Below are 18405 nucleotides of genomic sequence, written 5' to 3' on the forward strand. Positions count from 1 at the left end.
GTCTAATTGAGAGGGGAAAAGCAATGTTTCCAAGAACAAAAATGAGCAGCTTAATTTCTCTTGGAAGTTAAAAGTCATTTCTCACCCCCACTGACTACCTGGAGGAGGGTATGGTGCTCGCCTCAGCCACAGGACCCAAAACGAAGCCAAGGGATCCCAGGAAGGTGAGCAGCGGCCTCCCCTCGCTGACAGCGTTCCATCCGCAAAGTCAAGGCTGGGCTGGAGCAGAAGGCCTGCAATTCTCTGATAGTGCTGCCTGCCACGCCCACGTCACTACAGTGAGTAGCGATCCTGGTTCCCAGGCACCCACTGGGAGCTGGGCACAGCGGAAGAAGCCAGGGTCTTGTTACCGCACCAGGCAGGGAGGGTCCTGCTGCAGTCTCCAGAACCACTCTCCTACCCGACTCCCCACGCCCATTGCGCCCACCAACCTGGACCAACCTGGGTGGTTCAGAGGAGGAGGGGTCTCTGCCCACCATTGGGAGACATGGGGGACGTCGCTGCTCCTATCTAACGGGCGTCATCTGGGGGACGTCACTGCTTACTCTTGGGAGACTTCAGGGGTTCCCAGTTGTGGGTAGTTGAGAGACCACCATCCACAGCTGGGGCCAGCAAAGCACCACTGTACGCACCTGGAAGGGCTTTGGCTCACCTCAGCCTTGAAGATGCCCCAGGGGGTGCCAGCAGCTGCAGGGCCTCGGGAAATGCGGCCCTAGCACAGTAGAGGGCCCCTACCCACTCAAACCCCCTAAAAAATGCAACAATACGAGGCAGGCCTCAGGGCGCATCCCAGCCATGACCAAACAAGAGGACGGCCACACCCCCAGGGAGAGGCCGGGTGGGGAACGCGGGGCGCAGCCCTCCCAGTCCAACCCCTTGGGGCAGGGTTCCCGCCGACGCTGCCCTCCAGACCACCCGATCCTCGAGCCGGCCAGACCCACGGACCCGCGGAAGGGAAAGGGGACGGCCTCGCGTCGGCGGGACGGCCGTCGGAAGGCGCCCTCCACGCCGAAGCCGTCTTCCAAACACCCCAACATGGCCCGGGGCGGCAGTCAGAACTGGAGCTCCGGGGAGTCAGACGGGCGGCCGGAGGAGCAGACGACCGAGGATACCGGGTGAGCCGGGGGGTGTCGCGCCGGGCCGGGGCATCGGGAGTCCCGGCCGAGAACCTGTCGCCGCGCCCCAGCCCACCAGGTCCAGGCGCCGCCGGAACCTCCGCGAAGGTTCTGGGCCTTTGTGGCGTCACTGTCTCCTTGCGGAACCTTCCGCCGGCGCCGAATAAAACCCGCCGCGGAGGAGCCGGCGGCTCGAGTGCGGCGGTGCCGGGCGCGGAGGTCGGCCCGGCGCGGGCGGACGGGAGGGCGGGGGCGGCGGCGGCGGCCGTGACCGTGACGCGCGGGCGGGCGGCGGGGGCGCGGGCCAGGGGCCCGGCGGGGGCGTCCGGGGCGCGCTGACCGTCCTGCCCGCCCCACCCCGCAGAGACAAGATGGTGAAGGAGACCCAGTACTATGACATCCTGGGGGTGAAGCCCAGCGCCTCCCCGGAGGAGATCAAGAAGGCCTATCGGAAGCTGGCGCTCAAGTACCACCCAGACAAGAACCCGGATGAGGGCGAGAAGGTGCTGGCCGGGCTCCGGGCGGCGCGGGCCGGGTTCGCGCGGGGCCCGCCGTCAATTATTCAGCCCGCAGCTCGGGGGCTGTGAATTATTGAAGGCGGCGGGGAACCCGAGCCACGCTTGTTGATGAGGCGGTCGCCAGGTGCCGCGAGCACCCCGCCGCGGGGCCGGGCCGGGCCGGGCCCTGGGGTGGCCCGAGGCCGAGGGGGCGCGGCGCGGTCAGATGGAGGGCACTTCGCCGAGCCCCAGGCTCGCCGGGCGGAGTATCGGGACTGGTGACCCCTGGCGACTCTCCGCTCGGCCCATTCATTCCTCGGTTCCGCTCCACAAGTGTTTAGGGGGCGCCTCTGAATGCGGGGGAGGGCCGGGACGGAAACGTGAGGGCCCCCGTTCTCCTAGGGTTTACGGGCATTCCTCTAGGAAAGGCTGCCAGCACGCAGGGAAACTGAGGCACACGCGACCAGAAGTTGTGTTCCTGCTGGGAACGACTGGATTTGAGTTAGTCTTGTTCTGGTTTTCCCTGTTGATGCACAAGCCTTGGAGATGAATTTCTTTAATCTGAGCTAGTACCTTGGACATCCCGGTGTCCCTCTAGAGAATGGCTGACTTTGTCCTGTGTGCCTATGTCCTGACCCATCAAGGTTGTCAGACACTGACTAATCACCTTTTCTTTATTAGACAGGGACATGGAGATCTTTAACCTGACATCATTTTATATGAACATTCTGGGTTTTCTGTGACCGATGACCCGCAGTTGACCTTAAGGACCAATAATAGGCTAAAAAATGCTCTGCATACATAAATGAAAGGCCTAAATGAAACTTTTTCATCCTGTTCATAGGAGAGAAGAATCAGCCTGCTTTTTATGCCCGAGGCTTGTTACCCACCAGAGCAGGTGTTTAGAAGGATGAGGCATTTATCCTTGGGAAAGCTTATTGGCCTTCTCACTCCTCCTCTGACTTCTTGCTGTTGTCTTATAAAACTTGGGATGTCCTGGATGGTTGTTGGGAGGTGGGGTTTTGTAGTAGGTGATAGCGATGACACTTGGACCACTTTTGAAGCTGTAGTTCACTCCTCTAGCTCTTAGACTTGCCCGAAACAGCGCCAGTATCAAAATACCTGTCTGTGGGAGCGTTTGCAAGCTGGAGAAAGCTGCCTAAGAAGGTTGGCTGGGTGGCAACAGTGATAGAATGTTTATATTTAGCCACATGTGCCGAGTGTGGCTGTCACAAGTTTAAAATGCTTTCCTGTAAGACCATTTGTCTGTTACTTGTGTTCTTTCTCATCTATATTTAGGTGGCTTACTGTAGCTTTGAAAGTCACTGGCTTTTTATGTAGTGTTGGTGATTCATAGATTTGCTCCCTATATTCATTGTAGGCTGTTTCTGAGAACATCCTTTAAGGAGAGCACAGCCAGGCTTCTAATTTCACGTTTCAGGGGCAGCATGTGGGACAGCCTCTGACCCCGGTTCAGGTCAGATCTCAAAGCTCTGTTCAAGCGTAAATCATGGCTGTGTGCCTGCAGTTGGAGTGAGTCGGCTGCTGGTGTTCTGAAGCTTTTTTTAAAATTAGACTTGACCAGTAATACATTTCTGTAGGTGTTGCCTTGCATATATGTATACCTGTCTGAGCAGAGATGGTTGATTTGTTTTAAACTAATATTTATAACCAGGTATTGAATTAGTGTCATGTAAGTGAGACTCTTGAAGTGTCTGGCAGGTCCCTTTCAGCTTAGAGGGAGGTAGGGGAGGGGTTCTATGATGTTTCAGGAATACAGTACTTCTCTCTCCCCACCGTCCGTGAAGGGGATAAAGCCCTTTAATTTAGTTCTCAGCTAAAACTTCTTCCAGGGGACTGCCTCTGACCATAGTGTGAACCACTTGTCCTCAACCTCCTTTAATTATGCTGCCCATATTCCCCAGAAACGAAAGGGGTTGAGGAGACTGGGGACAGAGTTTGTAGAAACTCTACTATAGGTTGCCTAGAGAGGACTCATGTGTTCATTCACCAGATGCCTCCTTTCTGGTCCTTCTATGTACTGGGCACAATGTGTCAGCCTTTGCTTCTTTGTGCGAGCCTATTTGGTTCTTGTCTACTTTATCTGCCATAGGCGGAACCTTTTTTATTTTTTTCCTGCTAAGTTAGTCACTGTACTAACATCTCTTCAACAATAGACTAACCCAGTCCCTTGCTCCTTGCTCCGGGGCCACTGAGAAGGCTGCTGGGGTGTTGGCCTTTGTTTTGGGCCCTGTTGTCCTCTGTTGCTAAGCACTGGGTGCCTGTGCTTGTTGTCAGGTGCTCTGTGTGGAGTTTCTACTTTTCTGCAGCTGGTTTTCTGAAAGACACACAGGCAGTGTGTCGGTAAGCGAGTCCCTTTCGGGGGCCGTGACTGGGGGGGTAGAGTCGTGGCTGTTAACCCCAGCCAGCTTTGGAGATGAGTTTGCTCGTTTGGCCAATTTCATTGTAACTTTCAGTTTGAATGACAGACGTTCAAATTCAAAAATATGAAGAGGGCAGCACTGTACAGGAAATGTCAGGATATTGAGGAAAACCCACCATTACACATGACCCTCACTGCTGTGGCTGTGCTTCCTTCCAGCCTTTTTCCAGAGTGACTGTATACGGGCATCCGGGCACATAGGTCTTTTTCCCCTCACCAGTTAATATTTTACCATCAGTGCTTTCCCAAGTTGCTGCATAGTCTCCAAAGCCATTTTTCCAGCTGCATAATAATCTTATTAAAAGTCCCGTGGCAGGGACTTCGCTGGTGGCCCAGTAGTTAAGAATCTGCCTTCAGTGCAGGGCATGAAGGTTGTTGGATCCTTGGTCGGGGGACTAAGATCCCACATGCCACAAGGCTGTGAAGCCCACACGCTGCAGCAGAGACCAAAGGAAAAAAAACAGAGCAGTCCTATGGCAGATTATTACTGTCTGAAAGGTGAGCTGGACAGAGTACTAATCTCCTGCTGTGAGAGTGGGGTCAGGCACGGACCTGAATTAGACTCTGGAGTGCTGAGACCCCCGGGGTTGTGGGAGCCCCCTGCCCTCCTGAGATCTGGCTTCTGGTTGAATGCCACAAGGAAAAGGGCATTCCTTTTCCTTTGTAGATTAATCACCTGTTCTGTTAAGTGCAAGTGTCTTTTCAAGTATCCATAATATTTGGTGAGTGTTTCTAGCGGACATGAAGTGTATTTACCTAGTGACTATTTACCTAGTGAATATACTTCATGAAGTATATTTACCCAGTGCAGACCCCAGGGACTCTCTCGGGGCAGCCTGGCCTGATTGCCTTCCGATCTTCCGTGCCTTGCACCTCATCCCTAAACCTTCTTCTTCGGCTGTGGAAAGGAGTAGTAGTGAATGCTGCCTCTTTCTTTACAGAAATGGTGTGCAAGAATCAATATATCAAAAGACCTAACTACCTTTGAGTATGACTTTGATATCTCTGAGACAGTTTTTTAAATTACTCAGTTGTTAGCTATTACTTATTAGCTATCATCGATTGTTTATTATTACTTATTAGATCTCCATCCAGGATCTGCAGTACAGGAGAAAACCTAGTGTCTCTGTCATTTCCATATTTATATATTCAGAGCACTTTTTTCCCTGTATGCTTTCTGGAGCCATCTACAATAGGATGTTTATATAGACATCTGTCTCACAGACTAAACCATACCTCTGAAGAACCAAGACTCTATCTCATTTATTCATTTCTCAATTCCCAGAATCGAGCCATTCATGTAACAAGTATTTCCCACGTGCCTTCTACATGCTCGGCAGCGTTTTAGGCTTGGATATGCTAGTGGACACAGCTGACCTAACTCCCTGTCCTCAGGGAACTGACATTGCAGTGGGGGACACAACCCCTACAGTAAGTGCTCAGGTGTTGGGGAACAGTGAGGAGGCCGGTAGAGCCCAAGCAGAATTTCAGGGAGCTGGAGGCAGTGGTGTCAAGTTGAGCTTGTAGATGAGAATAAGAATTAGGTTTTACTCCAAGTGAAATGGGCCCCTTGAAAGGCTTGAGGCAGAGGGTTGACATGATTAGCTGGCAAGTTCTGGCTGCTGGGTGCAGAAGACTGAAAGCTGGGCTGAGGGTGGAAGGTGGGAATCCACTAGGAAGTCACTGCTGTTATCCAGGCCAAAGAGGGTGGCCTGCGCCTGGGCAGGCAGTGGTGGTGAGAAGGGATGGATTTTGGATGTTTTATAGTGATTTATGTTAAAAACTCTGTATCTACAGAGAAGACAAGAATGGTACAACAAACATGTGTTTCTTTCACCCACTTTCACTGATTATAAATATGTCGCCACATTTGCTTTCCCCATCTCTATTACTATTATCTGCTAAAGCTTTTGAAAGTAAGTTGCACACATCATAACCTGTCAGCCCTAAATGTTTCTCCTGGGGAAAACAATATCTTTTACATAACCGTAATTATGTAAACCATAGCCAGACTCCTCTATCCATGGGATTTTCTAGGCAAGAATACTGGAGTGCCATTTACTCCTCCAGGGGATCTTCCCAACCCAGGGATAGAACCGGCATCTCCTGCATCGGCAGACGGATTCTTTACTACTAGCACCACCTGAGAAGCCCCACATAACCATATTACAGTTATCAAATTAACATTGAAAAATTATCCAATTAACATTGAGAAAAAATTCGTTTTTCCAGTTGTTCCAATGTCCTTTGTAGCCATTTTTTTCTCCAGTGTAAGATTCAATACAGAATCCAATTCAGGGCCACATGTTACATTTAGTTTTCCTGCCTTTTAGTTTTGCAGTGTGTGTGTGCATGCATGCTAGTCACTTCAGTCATGTCTGATTCTTAGCGACCCCATGGACCGTAGCCTGCCAGGCTCCTTAGTCCATGGGATTCTCCAGGCAAGAATACTGGAGTGGGTTGCCATGCCCTCCCCTAGGGGATCTTCCCGACCCAGGGGTTGAAACCGGGTCTCTTATGTCTCCTGCATTGGCAGGCAAGTTCCTTACCACTAGTGCCACCTGGAGTTTTGCTACTTCAGTTTGGGTTCTCTGATTCTTTTCTTACAATTGGATTACAAAATACATTTTTGGCAGACTTGGGTGTTTTGTCTGTCTTAGGGCACTGGAAATAGACCTTTGAAGGTAGCATCAGAAGGATTTGTTGACAGATGAGATGTGAGGGAGAGGAAATGAGGTTTTGGCATTGCCAATAAGTGAGATAGGAGGGAGACTGCAAGAGGGGAGGGACTTTGAGGGGCGATCAGGACAGTATTATGCATGCTTTCTGCAGCCTGAATGCAGAGTGTTGCTCACAAGATGTTTGTAGTTGAATTTCATGCTAGTGAACTAGGAAAGCAGCCCTCCTGAGCTGGAAAGCCAGCAGTATGCTGGGAGCTCTGGGCCTTTTCTGGCTGTAGGTTAAGCCCTGGCCTGGTCTTGTGGCATCTTAGTTCTGCTCCACTTCTTCCTGTCTGGTGCAGCCTGAGGAGGCAGAAGGTCCTTCCTACCTCTCTGTATCCTTACCCTCTGCAGAGAGGCAGTGGTCCTGCCTCTCATCCTGTAGTAATGCATGCCCTATGTATCCCACGCTACCAGGGGATTGAATGGCAAAGTCAGGTTCCAAATAACATACAGACCCACCAGTTTTGGGGGGTTTGATGCAGAATCCCTTTGTTACTGCATTCGTATGGTGGGTTTGCTTCATAAACAACTCAAACCTTCTCTCTCTCTCTTTAATCTTTTTTTTTTTCTTTTAAAGTTTAAGCTTATATCCCAGGCATATGAAGTGCTTTCAGATCCAAAGAAAAGGGACATTTATGACCAGGGTGGTGAACAGGCCATTAAGGAAGGAGGCTCAGGCAGCCCCAGCTTCTCTTCTCCCATGGACATCTTTGACATGTTCTTTGGTGGCGGAGGACGGATGGCTCGAGAGAGAAGAGGTAAATAAAGACGTTAAGCAAGTTTTAGTGTCCAAATTGTATGTGTTACTGGAATCAAGAGGGATCTTGCCTTAAAAGGGTGTAGTTACCGTGTTTGGGAAATCATTAACTTTAAGTAGTTCATCACTTGCCTAGTATCCAGGCTACCCAGAGTCTCTTAGTACAGCTAGTAGTTAATTGCCTGACGCTCTCCAAACCCCACATATAAAGGAGCAGATGGTGAATTCCCTGGTGGTCCAGTGCTAAGGATTCCTCCCTTTTACTTTTGGGGCCTGGGTTCAATTCCTAGTCGAGGAACTAAGGTCCCCCAAGTGGTGTGCTCCACCCCACTCTGCCCCCCACAAAGGAGCAAATGGTGGTGAGGAGGAAGGAGGAAGGTCAAGATTACCTTGCCCTCCTGTTCTCTCCTGTTGGGGTCAGACTCCCAGTGTCCTAAGAGCCGTGATGCCAGCTCCTGTGGTTAGTGCCGATGACTCTGCTGAGTGCGCGCCTCCTCCCTGAGTCTCCTGACCCGGGTGGGGCCGGCGGGCTCTGTTTCTGGCTGGTGTTCTGCCGTGCAGAGTGCAGCCTCATTTCCTCAGCCTCCTCAGGAGATTCTCTGGTAACAGAATTCACCTCTTGATGTTTGAACATCTTTGTAAAAGAAACTACCTTGCCCATCTCTTCAGAATGCATTAGGACTAGCAGCTTCATCCCCAGAGGTGAAAGAGGAACGTAGCTCTTGGTGGAATGGCCCCTGGGCGCTTGTTTTTGAATTCTGGGGTTTGTTCTTCCTAATTTTTCTATCTCTTACCTCCTGACAGGCTCTAGCTGTCACCGCTGACTATTACCAGTGGTCTCTTATAGCCCCCTTCCCCTGTCCAGCTTGCAGCTGGTACTCTGCTTTAGACCTCAAAACCAGATAGATAGCCAAGCTTATTACAATCCTAAGTGAAATCAAAATAAACAAGCTCTGTATTGAGGTTTAAGAAGGGTGGTTTGGTGTCAACAAGAGGCCCCTGGATGAAGAAGGCTAAACCGATTCTCACATTATAATTGACTTTGGGCTTTGAAAACCTTGGCTGTCAATTCTGTGAATATAGTGTGCTAAAAATCACAAAGTGTTTATTAGGCAAAAATCTTTACCCTGTTGTCTGGGTGCATTGCCTGCTCATATAATTGACGGTGTAGATGTGATTAAAACCTTTTGGTATTCTCTTGCCCAGCTCTCACTGTCTTGAGATGAACAACTTCACACCCTTAATTAAGTCCTCTCTCAAGGTTGACAGCGAATAACCAAGGACAGCATGTCAGTCCTTGACATGAGGACTCCTGTCAGTCCATCTCTCAGACCTCGAGAGCCCTGTGGGCACCAGAGGGGGACCTGATGCTATGGGTCCTGAGAGGCTGGGATGGCACCAGAGCAAACAGATGCCCTCCCTAAAGATGAAAGGCCCACTGTCCTGGGTGAAGAGACAGGACTTCCACGGATGAAAGAGTTTGCAGTCAGTCACAAGTCACAGAAGGGCTCAAAAAGTAAAGGGCATTATGTTCAAGAAAGAGTTTCAGTTGAAGGTCCAGAGACTGACTGCATGTGTCACCTGTAAGGAAAGGTCTCTTTTCATGGGGAACCTACTTCACCAGTCTCACTGGTTAACATAATGGGTTTCCTCATTGATCTCTCATTCTCAGATTTGTTCTCAGAAAATAAAGATGAAACGTCTTTGTTGACATCTATAAATGATTGAATAATTAGCCCATAGCTGGAAAAGGTATTAGTTCTCATATTGGCAGAGAGCCAGAAGGTGGGCCAGGCATAACTGAAGCTTTGCCTCCTCCCCCAGGGAAGGGAATGAATGACAACGGGCACAGTCCGAGTCTCTGGAGACTTCATAAAACTAAAGGTCATATATGTGGTATTTAATACAGTGATATATTTGATACAGTATTGCTAATTGGTTTCTTTCTCCTCCATAAGGCAAGAATGTGGTACATCAGTTGTCTGTAACTCTTGAAGATTTATATAATGGAGTCACAAAGAAATTGGCTCTCCAGAAAAATGTAATTTGTGAGAAATGTGAAGGTAAGGATTCATTTCTGAATGAATCTCATAGTTCTGGTTCCTCAGATCTGAAAACAATTCTTATTGTTTTACAATTCAGAGAAAAACAATTGATCTTTTCAAATATGAAGGTCAGAAATTACAAACAGATGGCCTCAGGGCCAAACCCATTTTATTTGGCTCTGTACACTTTTTATTTGGATTGCACATTTATTTAATGTGTTGTCAATTATTTTAAAAATATAAAGATGAAGATAGTTCACCCAGGCCTAGGGGTCAGCACACTTTTGCTGTAAAGGGCCAGATGGTAGATATTTTGGGCTCTGTGAGCCGTACTGTGTCTGTCGTAACTATTGAACTCTTAATGCAAAAGCAGCCATAGACAGGAAATAAACAGATAAACAAATAAACAGATGATGCACCTGTCTAATAAAGATTTATTTACAAAACCATGTAGCCGGCCATAGTTTACTGTCGTTGACTTAAACGTAAATGTAATTAGCGTGGGTTTTTAAAATCTAATTTTTCAAGAAAAGTCAGATCCAGTGACTTCATCACACGCTGTCCCACAGAGAAGTGGCTGGGCTGGGTAGCTGTTCCTGTGGGCAGGGATGTGTTCTCCAGCCTCCACAGTCACGTGTAGGCATGGGTGTTTTTCCACGCTGGGTTGGAAGAAAATAGTTGGTGGCATTAAAGTGATGAATTTGCCTTGGCACAGCCCAAACCACAAATATTTGCGATCGCGTGTTAATATCTGGATATTGTCTGCTTGGCTAGAATCATCCAGACTCTCCCACATGGCTTTTTATGACTGTGAATAGAATTCAAACCACAGTGTCCAGTTTCATGGTTCATCACCCTTCTGTGGTGGCATCCAGCAGAGCCTCTTTTAAGGGAAGAGTACAGCCTCGTTCCTGTCTCCCTGCAGGCGTTGGTGGGAAGAAGGGGTCCGTGGAGAAGTGCCCGGTGTGCAAGGGGCGAGGAATGCAGATTCACATCCAGCAGATTGGGCCGGGCATGGTGCAGCAGATCCAGACCGTGTGCATCGAGTGCAAGGGCCAGGGGGAGCGCATCAACCCCAAGGACCGCTGCGAAAGCTGCAACGGTGCCAAGGTCGTCCGAGAGAAGAAGATTATCGAGGTGCATGTGGAGAAAGGTGAGGCAGCACCGCACGAGCACCCCAGGCTGGCAGAAGTGCCCCTCAGGTGCTGAGTATGTAGCACGCAGGTTAGGCATCAGGGAGAGGAGCCACAGCACAGCTGGTGTTTAGATACCCTTAGTGTGTGCCATCAACTCTTCCGATCCAAAGCAATTTCTTTTTAAGGTTTTCTGATGCTCCGAAAGTCACTTGACCTTGATTTTGGAAAATTGCCCTCCCTGGCAACTTCTTTTTAAGGTTTTCTGATGCTCCGAAAGTCACTTGACCTTGATTTTGGTTAATTGCCCTTCCTTGCAATTCTCAAACCATCCTGTAGAGTCATTTGGAGTGCTCTTGCTAATGGCTTTTGTTGTGCATTGGTTGTGAGAGCTCACGTACCTCTGCATAGCTGTGCATCCCTTTCCTCCACACATTTCCTCTCTGTTGCAACAGATTCTCCCAAATGCAGCACCTTACCCCTGCTATTCATTTTGCCAGGGGCATCATTTTAAGGGCTTTTCCCCTCTTAGCTACTCCCCTGATTATTTTGTGTTTTTCTAATCCAGAGAATATATTTTAGGTGAGAGATGAGACCAAAGTACACAGTTCAGTACCCAAACCGACACATAGGTTGAGGGACTTGGCCCTGTGCCTGGGTGCACACGAGACTTGTTAGAGCGCTGCCTGTGCGTCAGGAAGCGGACGTGTGTTCACAGCCCGCTGCCAGCTGTGGTGTCGGGGCCTGGCAGACCGTGCACGGCTGCACCGTGCTCGAGGTGGCAGCCTCGTTTCCCATTCTCCCTGCTGTACGCTTGGCTGAGGACGCGGGATATGTGGAGGGGAGTGGGCCTCTCTGTCAGTGGTATTCCAGCCACCACTCCCAGCCCCAGGCCCGCGCAAAGTTGGGAGGTTTGACGAGTAAAGAAACCCCCAAGGGCTCTGTGAAGCCTTCTTCAAAAGCTTTGTTGAAAGTATGGTTTTTAAGAGAAATGGCTAATCAGAAAGGGATGATGTTCCATAGGTATGAAAGATGGGCAAAAGATACTATTTCATGGAGAAGGAGATCAGGAGCCCGAGCTGGAGCCTGGTGATGTCATAATTGTGCTTGATCAGAAGGATCATAGTGTCTTTCAGAGACGAGGCCATGACTTGATCATGAAAATGAAAATTCAGCTTTCTGAAGCCCTTTGTGGCTTCAAGAAGACGATAAAAACACTGGATGATCGAGTCCTTGTTATTACATCCAAATCAGGTAATGTTTCAAGTGTGTGTTTCGTTGTAGTTCCTCTGTTTGGCCCGATGATCCTGGCAACTTAACCTTGGTTTCACATTCAAGTTAGTGTGACTTGATTTTTTGTAAATTTAAAGTCATCAGTAGAGACTCGCGAATTTTGTGAATTTCTTTTATAGTCTGCTTGAAAAAAACTTCAGAGTTGGAATCTCTGGGGATCTAAAATTCTACCTGGAACCTGCCAATCTGACTTAAAATTTTTTAAAAATTAACTTTTGTGTAATAAAACACAGCTAATAATAGGTGGTTTTTTCCCCTATCATGTGGTGATCTGTGCTGATTCATCCACATTCCTCTAGCCTCTCTGTTGTTGATTACATATGAGACATTTTAAAATAGAATATTCCTGAAAAATGCCATCGCCTGCCAGCTTACCGTTGGTGGCATCTAGAGAACTGCTTATCTGCACACATGCACAGGAGCCGGAGGGAGCTACCTCTGAACCAAAAGGATTCTCACAGGCCTGAGAGCTCAGCCTGCCAGCACGTGTCTAGATGTCAGGCTCCCAGCTCCCAGGAGGGCTAGTGCTCACTGCAGCTAGGGCCTCAGAGCACCTGCCTGGAAGGGGCTGTGGGGAGAGGGGAGAGTGACCAGGCTGGGACCCTCGACTTGAAGCTGCCTGTGAACAGCACTTCAGGTCAGTTGTCCATGTCAGAGAATGTCCAGATGGGTGCAGTGGTGGCTGAGCCACCCGGATGCTCGTGACCCCATCACTGGCCATGAGCAGTGCTGTTCTGATCCCCTCACTGCTGGGGAGTCTAACTTTTCATGTGGGCATCTGAGATTTAAAGCTCGATGGGATGGGTTCAGGGCTGAGCTTGGAGGTAACCAGCCAGTGAGCCTGTCCAACAGCAGTGGAAATAATCAAGACGCTGCAGTCCAGTGGGGTGAGCCACCCGGTCTCCCCAACCACCTTCCGGGCCTTTCCTTCCTCTGTATCCATTTCTCTCTTTCCTTTTCTGGCCTGTTCTCTTTCTCTGCCACTTTCCTTTTTGGCTCTTTCTGTTTCTTCTTTCTCTGGGTTATAAATGAAATGGAATTATATGTCCCAGTCTTGATCAGAGGTTTTCTTTTGTCTTTTACATTTTATTTGGAAACAATTTCAAACTTAACAAAAAGTTGTGAAAATAAAAGTAGCACGAGGCCCACCAATACATGATTTGCCTATTGTTAAAATTTTACCAGTTGATTTTTTGTTCTGTGTTTGCACATAGATCTACTTAAGGATTGAGGGAAAGCACTGCACTATAATACAAATATGCATGAAAAACTTAAATACAACATCTTCCTTTAGATTCCATTTGTAAGCCTCCCAAGGTACCCAGTTCTTCCCCTCACTTGTGTAGGAGAGTTTGAGGATTGTAGTTTGCACAAAGCCCTGTGTTGTGAGTGGGTGTGTGCCCAAGACCCCTGTATCATGTCCAGTGTCCCCTAACATTACCTCAACCCTGATTCCAGCCCTTCTGGAAATAGGAGCTGGGTGGCATCTTTGGGATGCTGTGTGACTTCTTTGGGAAAGCTCCCTGGAGCTGGGGCCCGTGCCATGGGATGGGAGCCCAGGGCTCCTTGCTGCCTCCCAACTAATCCCAGCCACAGGGACAGGAGAGAGGAGGCGAGCCCCAGAGGGAAAGAAGTGGTAAACCCTGAGAAACCCATTTCTTTGCTTAGTTACAAGGGAGGCAGGGTGTCCAGAAAACCTCCTGCTGGAGATTTCGCTTGTTTTTTCTTTTTGACCATTTGTCTTTTTTTTTTTGAGTCCTCCCCTTTTCTTTTCAGCTCTTCTTCTGTTGTTTTGGCTTATTTCTTTTTCCTTCATTCATTTCCTCTTCCTTCCTGTGCTATTGTATTGCCTTCCTTGCCAGAGCCCCTTAGGCTGTCTTGAAAATGGCTGAGAATCTGGAGGTTAGAGAAAAAAGTGCCTTAAGAGCTTCAGCAGGTTGTGATCCCCCTGCCTGAAGGTGGAGCTGTACCTCACAGAAGAGCCAAGTCATCTCTTCTCCCTGTCTTATATGTGGTTGTCCATACTTGGTCCCAGGGTTTCCTTGCCCTCAGTGAATTAAAGCAGAAGCCTGAGGAGCTGTGCTGAGAGCAATAAGAAGTGACACCTGATAGGAAGAGACAGAAAGCTATTTAAAAACAAAATGAAAACCATGACAAGCCCAGTAGCATGGGGCTGTTTGGCTAAGGCTGCCATCAGCAGCTCTAAGGGCCCTGTGTGAGCCATACAGCCCTGTGCTGAATGACCCCCAAGGAGAGAGTCCTCCGCATGCTTTATTTTGAAAAATTCCCATGAGATACTTCAAAAGATCTCCTCTGCAGAGCATTTATCCAGGAGAGTGGGATGCTGAATAAAGAAGTGTTTGCCCCCCGCCATTCATATTTTTTCCTGGGTATTTATTTATTTACCCATTTTCATTACTGAGCTGAAAGGCATACTTAAAAAAAAGAAACCCTTTTATCTCTCTTCATATTTGGAAGGAAAAAATATTTTTAAATTTGGAGTGAACCAACTGCTCTGGTGGAGAAGGAAATGGCAGCCCACTCTAGTACTCTTGCCTGGAGAATCCCAGGGACAGGGGAGCCTGGTGGCCTGCCGTCTCTGGGGTCGCACAGAGTTGGACACGACTGAAGCGATTTAACAGCAGCAGCAGCAGCAAGTGCTCTGGGGGTGCTGAGCTCCCATGATACCTTCTGAAAAAGTGTAGAAATGTAAGACCCAGCGAGTGCAAGCCAGGCCAGCTCTGGCCCACGGGTGTGTGAGGAGACCTCTGTGCCTTTTGAGCTCTCCTCCCAGGCTCCTTCGAGGCCACTTCCTGCTCCAAGCTCTGCTCGAGTCTGTGAGGAGGAGAATCTCCTCCCACTCGTGGGAAAGTCATTTTGTAATATCTGAAGAGGCAGGCTAACATAATAGCCCTGTTTTCCCAAACTGAGGGTTGATTCCTAGTTCCCGTCTTTACACCCGCTTCATGATGGAGGCTGCAGCCCCTCTCCTTGCATACACTGCAGGAGCCCGGCGCATGGACCAGAGGGTCCCACTCCCACCCTCCTCACCGCCTTCGCCCAGCCAGTTCCGCTGACAGGGACCGTTCTGCCCGGGACCAGCTTTCTAGTCAGATGCTCCATGACCCCTGCCTTAGCCTGCTGCGCTAAGGGGGCTCGGGCCTGCCCCAGGCTCCAGGCCGCTGTCCATCTTCCTATTTCATAAGTAAGCCTTTTTTGTGTGTGTGTGTGACAGGTGAGGTGATAAAGCATGGGGACCTGAAATGTGTACGTAATGAAGGAATGCCGATCTACAAATCACCTCTGGAGAAAGGGATTCTGATCATACAGTTTTTAGTAAGTGCCTGTATGTGTGTGTGTGTTATTCCCATGGGGCATAAAATTAAATGCCTTACTTGGGAAGGGAAGAAACAACTACTCTTTCCCACCTCACCCTTCACAGGTTATTTTCCCTGAAAAACACTGGCTTCCCCAGGACAAGCTTTCCCAGCTGGAAGCTCTGCTGCCTCCTCGACAGAAAGTCAGGGTTACAGAGGACATGGATCAGGTGGAGCTGAAGGAGTTTAATCCCAGTGAGCAGAACTGGCGCCAGCACAGGGAGGCCTACGAGGAGGACGACGACGGGCCGCGGGCCGGAGTGCAGTGCCAGACGGCATGACGCGGCCCTGTGCAGCGTGGCCTGGCGGGACTAGCACGTCATGAATGTAAAGTTGGCACAATGAAAAATGGCATCGCTTTAATGGCCTCGTGTTTGGGGAGTCCTGTGTATATGTTCAGCATTCTCAACTGCTGAGTGTCTTTTGGTTTTTCTTTTGTTTTTCTTTTGGTTGTAACTTAAGTCATAACTTAATTTATATTTAAATGTTTTAAGTGTAAATCACCTCTAGTCTGCATATGGAATCTGTTTATTTACATTTTCAGGATACTTTTGAGATGCCAGTGAACGCACTGACACTTTGTGCTTCTAGTGGCTTTGCCATAATTCAGTTCCACCAATAAAGCACAGCCCAGACAGTAGCACTCAGCCCCCGAGCAAACCTCCAGGCGCAAAGTGGGTGACCTGGCCCATGTCCAGCTCTGCAGTTTCTTCCCCTCTGCACCTGCCTCCCAAGGCAAAGTTACGGAGGACGTGATCTCAGGGCTGCTAATGTGACATTTCTGAATCTAGATTCTAGATGGTTCTCCTCAAGAATAAAAGCACATCTGTGGGCTGGATTTGGCTGCAGTGCCTGGCTCACACCGAGTGGGCTGCAGGGCCAACTTGGTTCCTACTGTCTTATGCCCTTGAGTGTTTGGAGTGGGGTGGGTCTGATCATCTCTCTTGGAAGCTTCCTGGGCATTCCAAGCCTTGTGGTGAGAACAAATGAGTGTTTTAAATGAAACACTGATGAAACTATTTGCCTGTGACCCCTGCACCTTGCCTTTTGTTGTTTTCTGTTGACAGCATTTGCAGTGCTGTCCCACCAAAGTGCTTTCTTGTAAAAATGAAACCATCCACATCCCCAGCAGCCTTAGTGCAGCGACTGAAGCCGTGGGAGATGCTGGTGACTCAGCCCTGTGGCACGGCCAGTTTCCCTGCCTGACCAGTGATCCTGGATGACTTGAGGCTCTGGGAAGGCAGGGGACATCTCAGTGTTTTCCACCTCACTCTCCCAGATTCAGCTCCCTTCCAAAGGATGGATGGTTCATCTCCTTGTACAGCCATATCACAAAGGGCTTCCTGCTCAAGGGATAAAGTTTCAGTGAGAGCTTAAAAGTTCCACTCTGGACTGCAGTCTGTATGGACTACCACTGTAAATGATAACTTGTTCGGAAAGATACTAGTTACTTGTTTACTCCTGGCAGGTAGACTACAATATAAATTTAGATTCCTCAGCCTTCAGCCGTTACTGCTCCTTTCCTTCACATAACAGTCACAAAGAAAAACTGCTGCCTTCTCAGCTGCTGGGTTAAAGCAGAGGCCACTTTTCAGATCCACCCTTACTTGGTCATACAGTACCTGCAAGTCTGACTCAGACCAGGGACCTCCCCAGGAGGGCCAAACGGCAGATCAGACCCCCGGCAGGTAGGTTCAGCGGATGGACCACTCTAGCAGAACACTGCTGGCTGGTGGGTGGGCATGATTTACCCAAGATAGGTACAGGAGCAGCCTGCCTGTCCCACTTTGACCACTAGTCAAGAAAGAAAGTCTATTCTGCCAGCTAAGCCTGTATGAAAATCAGTTTACAGATGGACCACAACTCCAGGGTGTTCTGTTTCTGTGCTGTGACTTCCTAAAGAATTATTGCCAGAAAACTACTGTAGTTAATAAGGCAAAATTGCATTCAGCTCCTTGTCATGTAAATGGGATCTGGAGGGTGTTGCTTAAAATTTATTCCACCTGTACATTTGTCACTTTAAAATTAAAATTGAGCTGGTATGAGACAGATGGTTTTGTTTTTATTTACTTTCATTTCCAATAACCAGTGCTAAGGTGCAAGTTTGCCTCATATTGGTTGATAAAATGGAATGAAGTTTCTACTCTTATGGGGCTTATATTTGGGGTGGGGATAAATACATCAGGCAATGATGACTGCAGTGACGAATGAGAATAATGGGAAAGGGACCAGGGGAAGGCCTCTTATTGGGAGCAGACGCCTGAGAACAACCTGAAAGCAGTGAGGCCTATGAAAATCTGAGGAAGGGACGTCTGAGGAACGCGGAGGAAATGGCCAGGGCTATGTGGATACAATCTCGCGTGGCCTCAGGCTGCAGCGTCTTGAAGTGGGGCCTGGGTTCCCAGAGACTGAGGTCAGGTCATGACAGGGAGAGCACCAAATCCTAACCACTGGACCAGAGTTCAGTGAAAGGGGCCCTGGCCCTTTGGCTTTGCAAAAAAGAATTTCCACAAAGGCAAAAAACAGTACAGCAAGTAAAAGGCTGGGGGGTGGGGCAGGGTGGGGGAAGAACAGCACGTGTAGATAGATACATGGGCAGACTCAGAGGAGAGTCCCTGAGTCACACTCTCCTGCAGTCTGAATGCCTTTTAAGGGGCACTTTTTCTGGGTTTCCTTTGGCCAGTTATTTAGAGTTGCCCGGTTCACAGTCCATATTTGGTGTATCTCAGGATCTTCCTCTATGTGTGTGCACACATCTCTTAGCCAAGATGGATTCTACTAAAGAGACCTATGGGTACAACATCCCTTGACACCCCTCCCCTTTGACCTCCAAGGAGCCTTTCTGTGCATGTGTGGTCAGGGAGGTCTCCTGACTTTGAGAATGAGAAATATGTGGTATGACCAGGGCCCAGCTTCCTCCCTTAATTATCCTGCTCTTCTTGTCTTGCAGTTTCAGTCCACAGGGAATGAATCTCCAACTGCTTTACTCTGGTTGGGGGCCTATCTACTTCCTGCTTCAGTT

General features: G+C 49.0%; 1 protein-coding gene across 2 annotated transcripts; it reads left to right on the forward strand.

Annotated features, from left to right (window-relative positions):
- On the forward strand, positions 481-17434 carry DNAJA4 (DnaJ heat shock protein family (Hsp40) member A4). Of its 2 annotated transcripts, none has more exons than XM_018066337.1 (8): positions 481-1115; positions 1480-1618; positions 7356-7536; positions 9494-9598; positions 10506-10733; positions 11737-11967; positions 15242-15342; positions 15449-17434. In XM_018066337.1, exons 1-8 carry the CDS (start codon positions 796-798, stop codon positions 15662-15664), a joined length of 1521 nt encoding a protein of 506 aa, XP_017921826.1. In that variant the 5' UTR covers positions 481-795; the 3' UTR covers positions 15665-17434. The 2 variants fall into 2 exon arrangements, with proteins under 2 accessions (XP_017921826.1, XP_017921827.1); XM_018066338.1 differs by lacking the exon at positions 481-1115 and adding an exon at positions 1272-1334.

The sequence above is a fragment of the Capra hircus genome, chromosome 21 (assembly GCF_001704415.2).
Source record: "Capra hircus breed San Clemente chromosome 21, ASM170441v1, whole genome shotgun sequence".
Lineage (NCBI taxonomy): Eukaryota > Metazoa > Chordata > Mammalia > Artiodactyla > Bovidae > Capra > Capra hircus.

What these genes read in the sequence shown, in the direction of transcription:
- DNAJA4 (XM_018066337.1), top strand. Translation starts at nt 796, where the DNA reads ATGACCAAACAAGAGGACGGCCACACCCCCAGGGAGAGGCCGGGTGGG. An exon ending in CAGACGACCGAGGATACCGG is followed by an intron (nt 1,116 to 1,479) that starts GTGAGCCGGGGG and finishes CCCACCCCGCAG; the next exon opens with AGACAAGATGGTGAAGGAGA. An exon ending in TTCTGATCATACAGTTTTTA is followed by an intron (nt 15,343 to 15,448) that starts GTAAGTGCCTGT and finishes CACCCTTCACAG; the next exon opens with GTTATTTTCCCTGAAAAACA.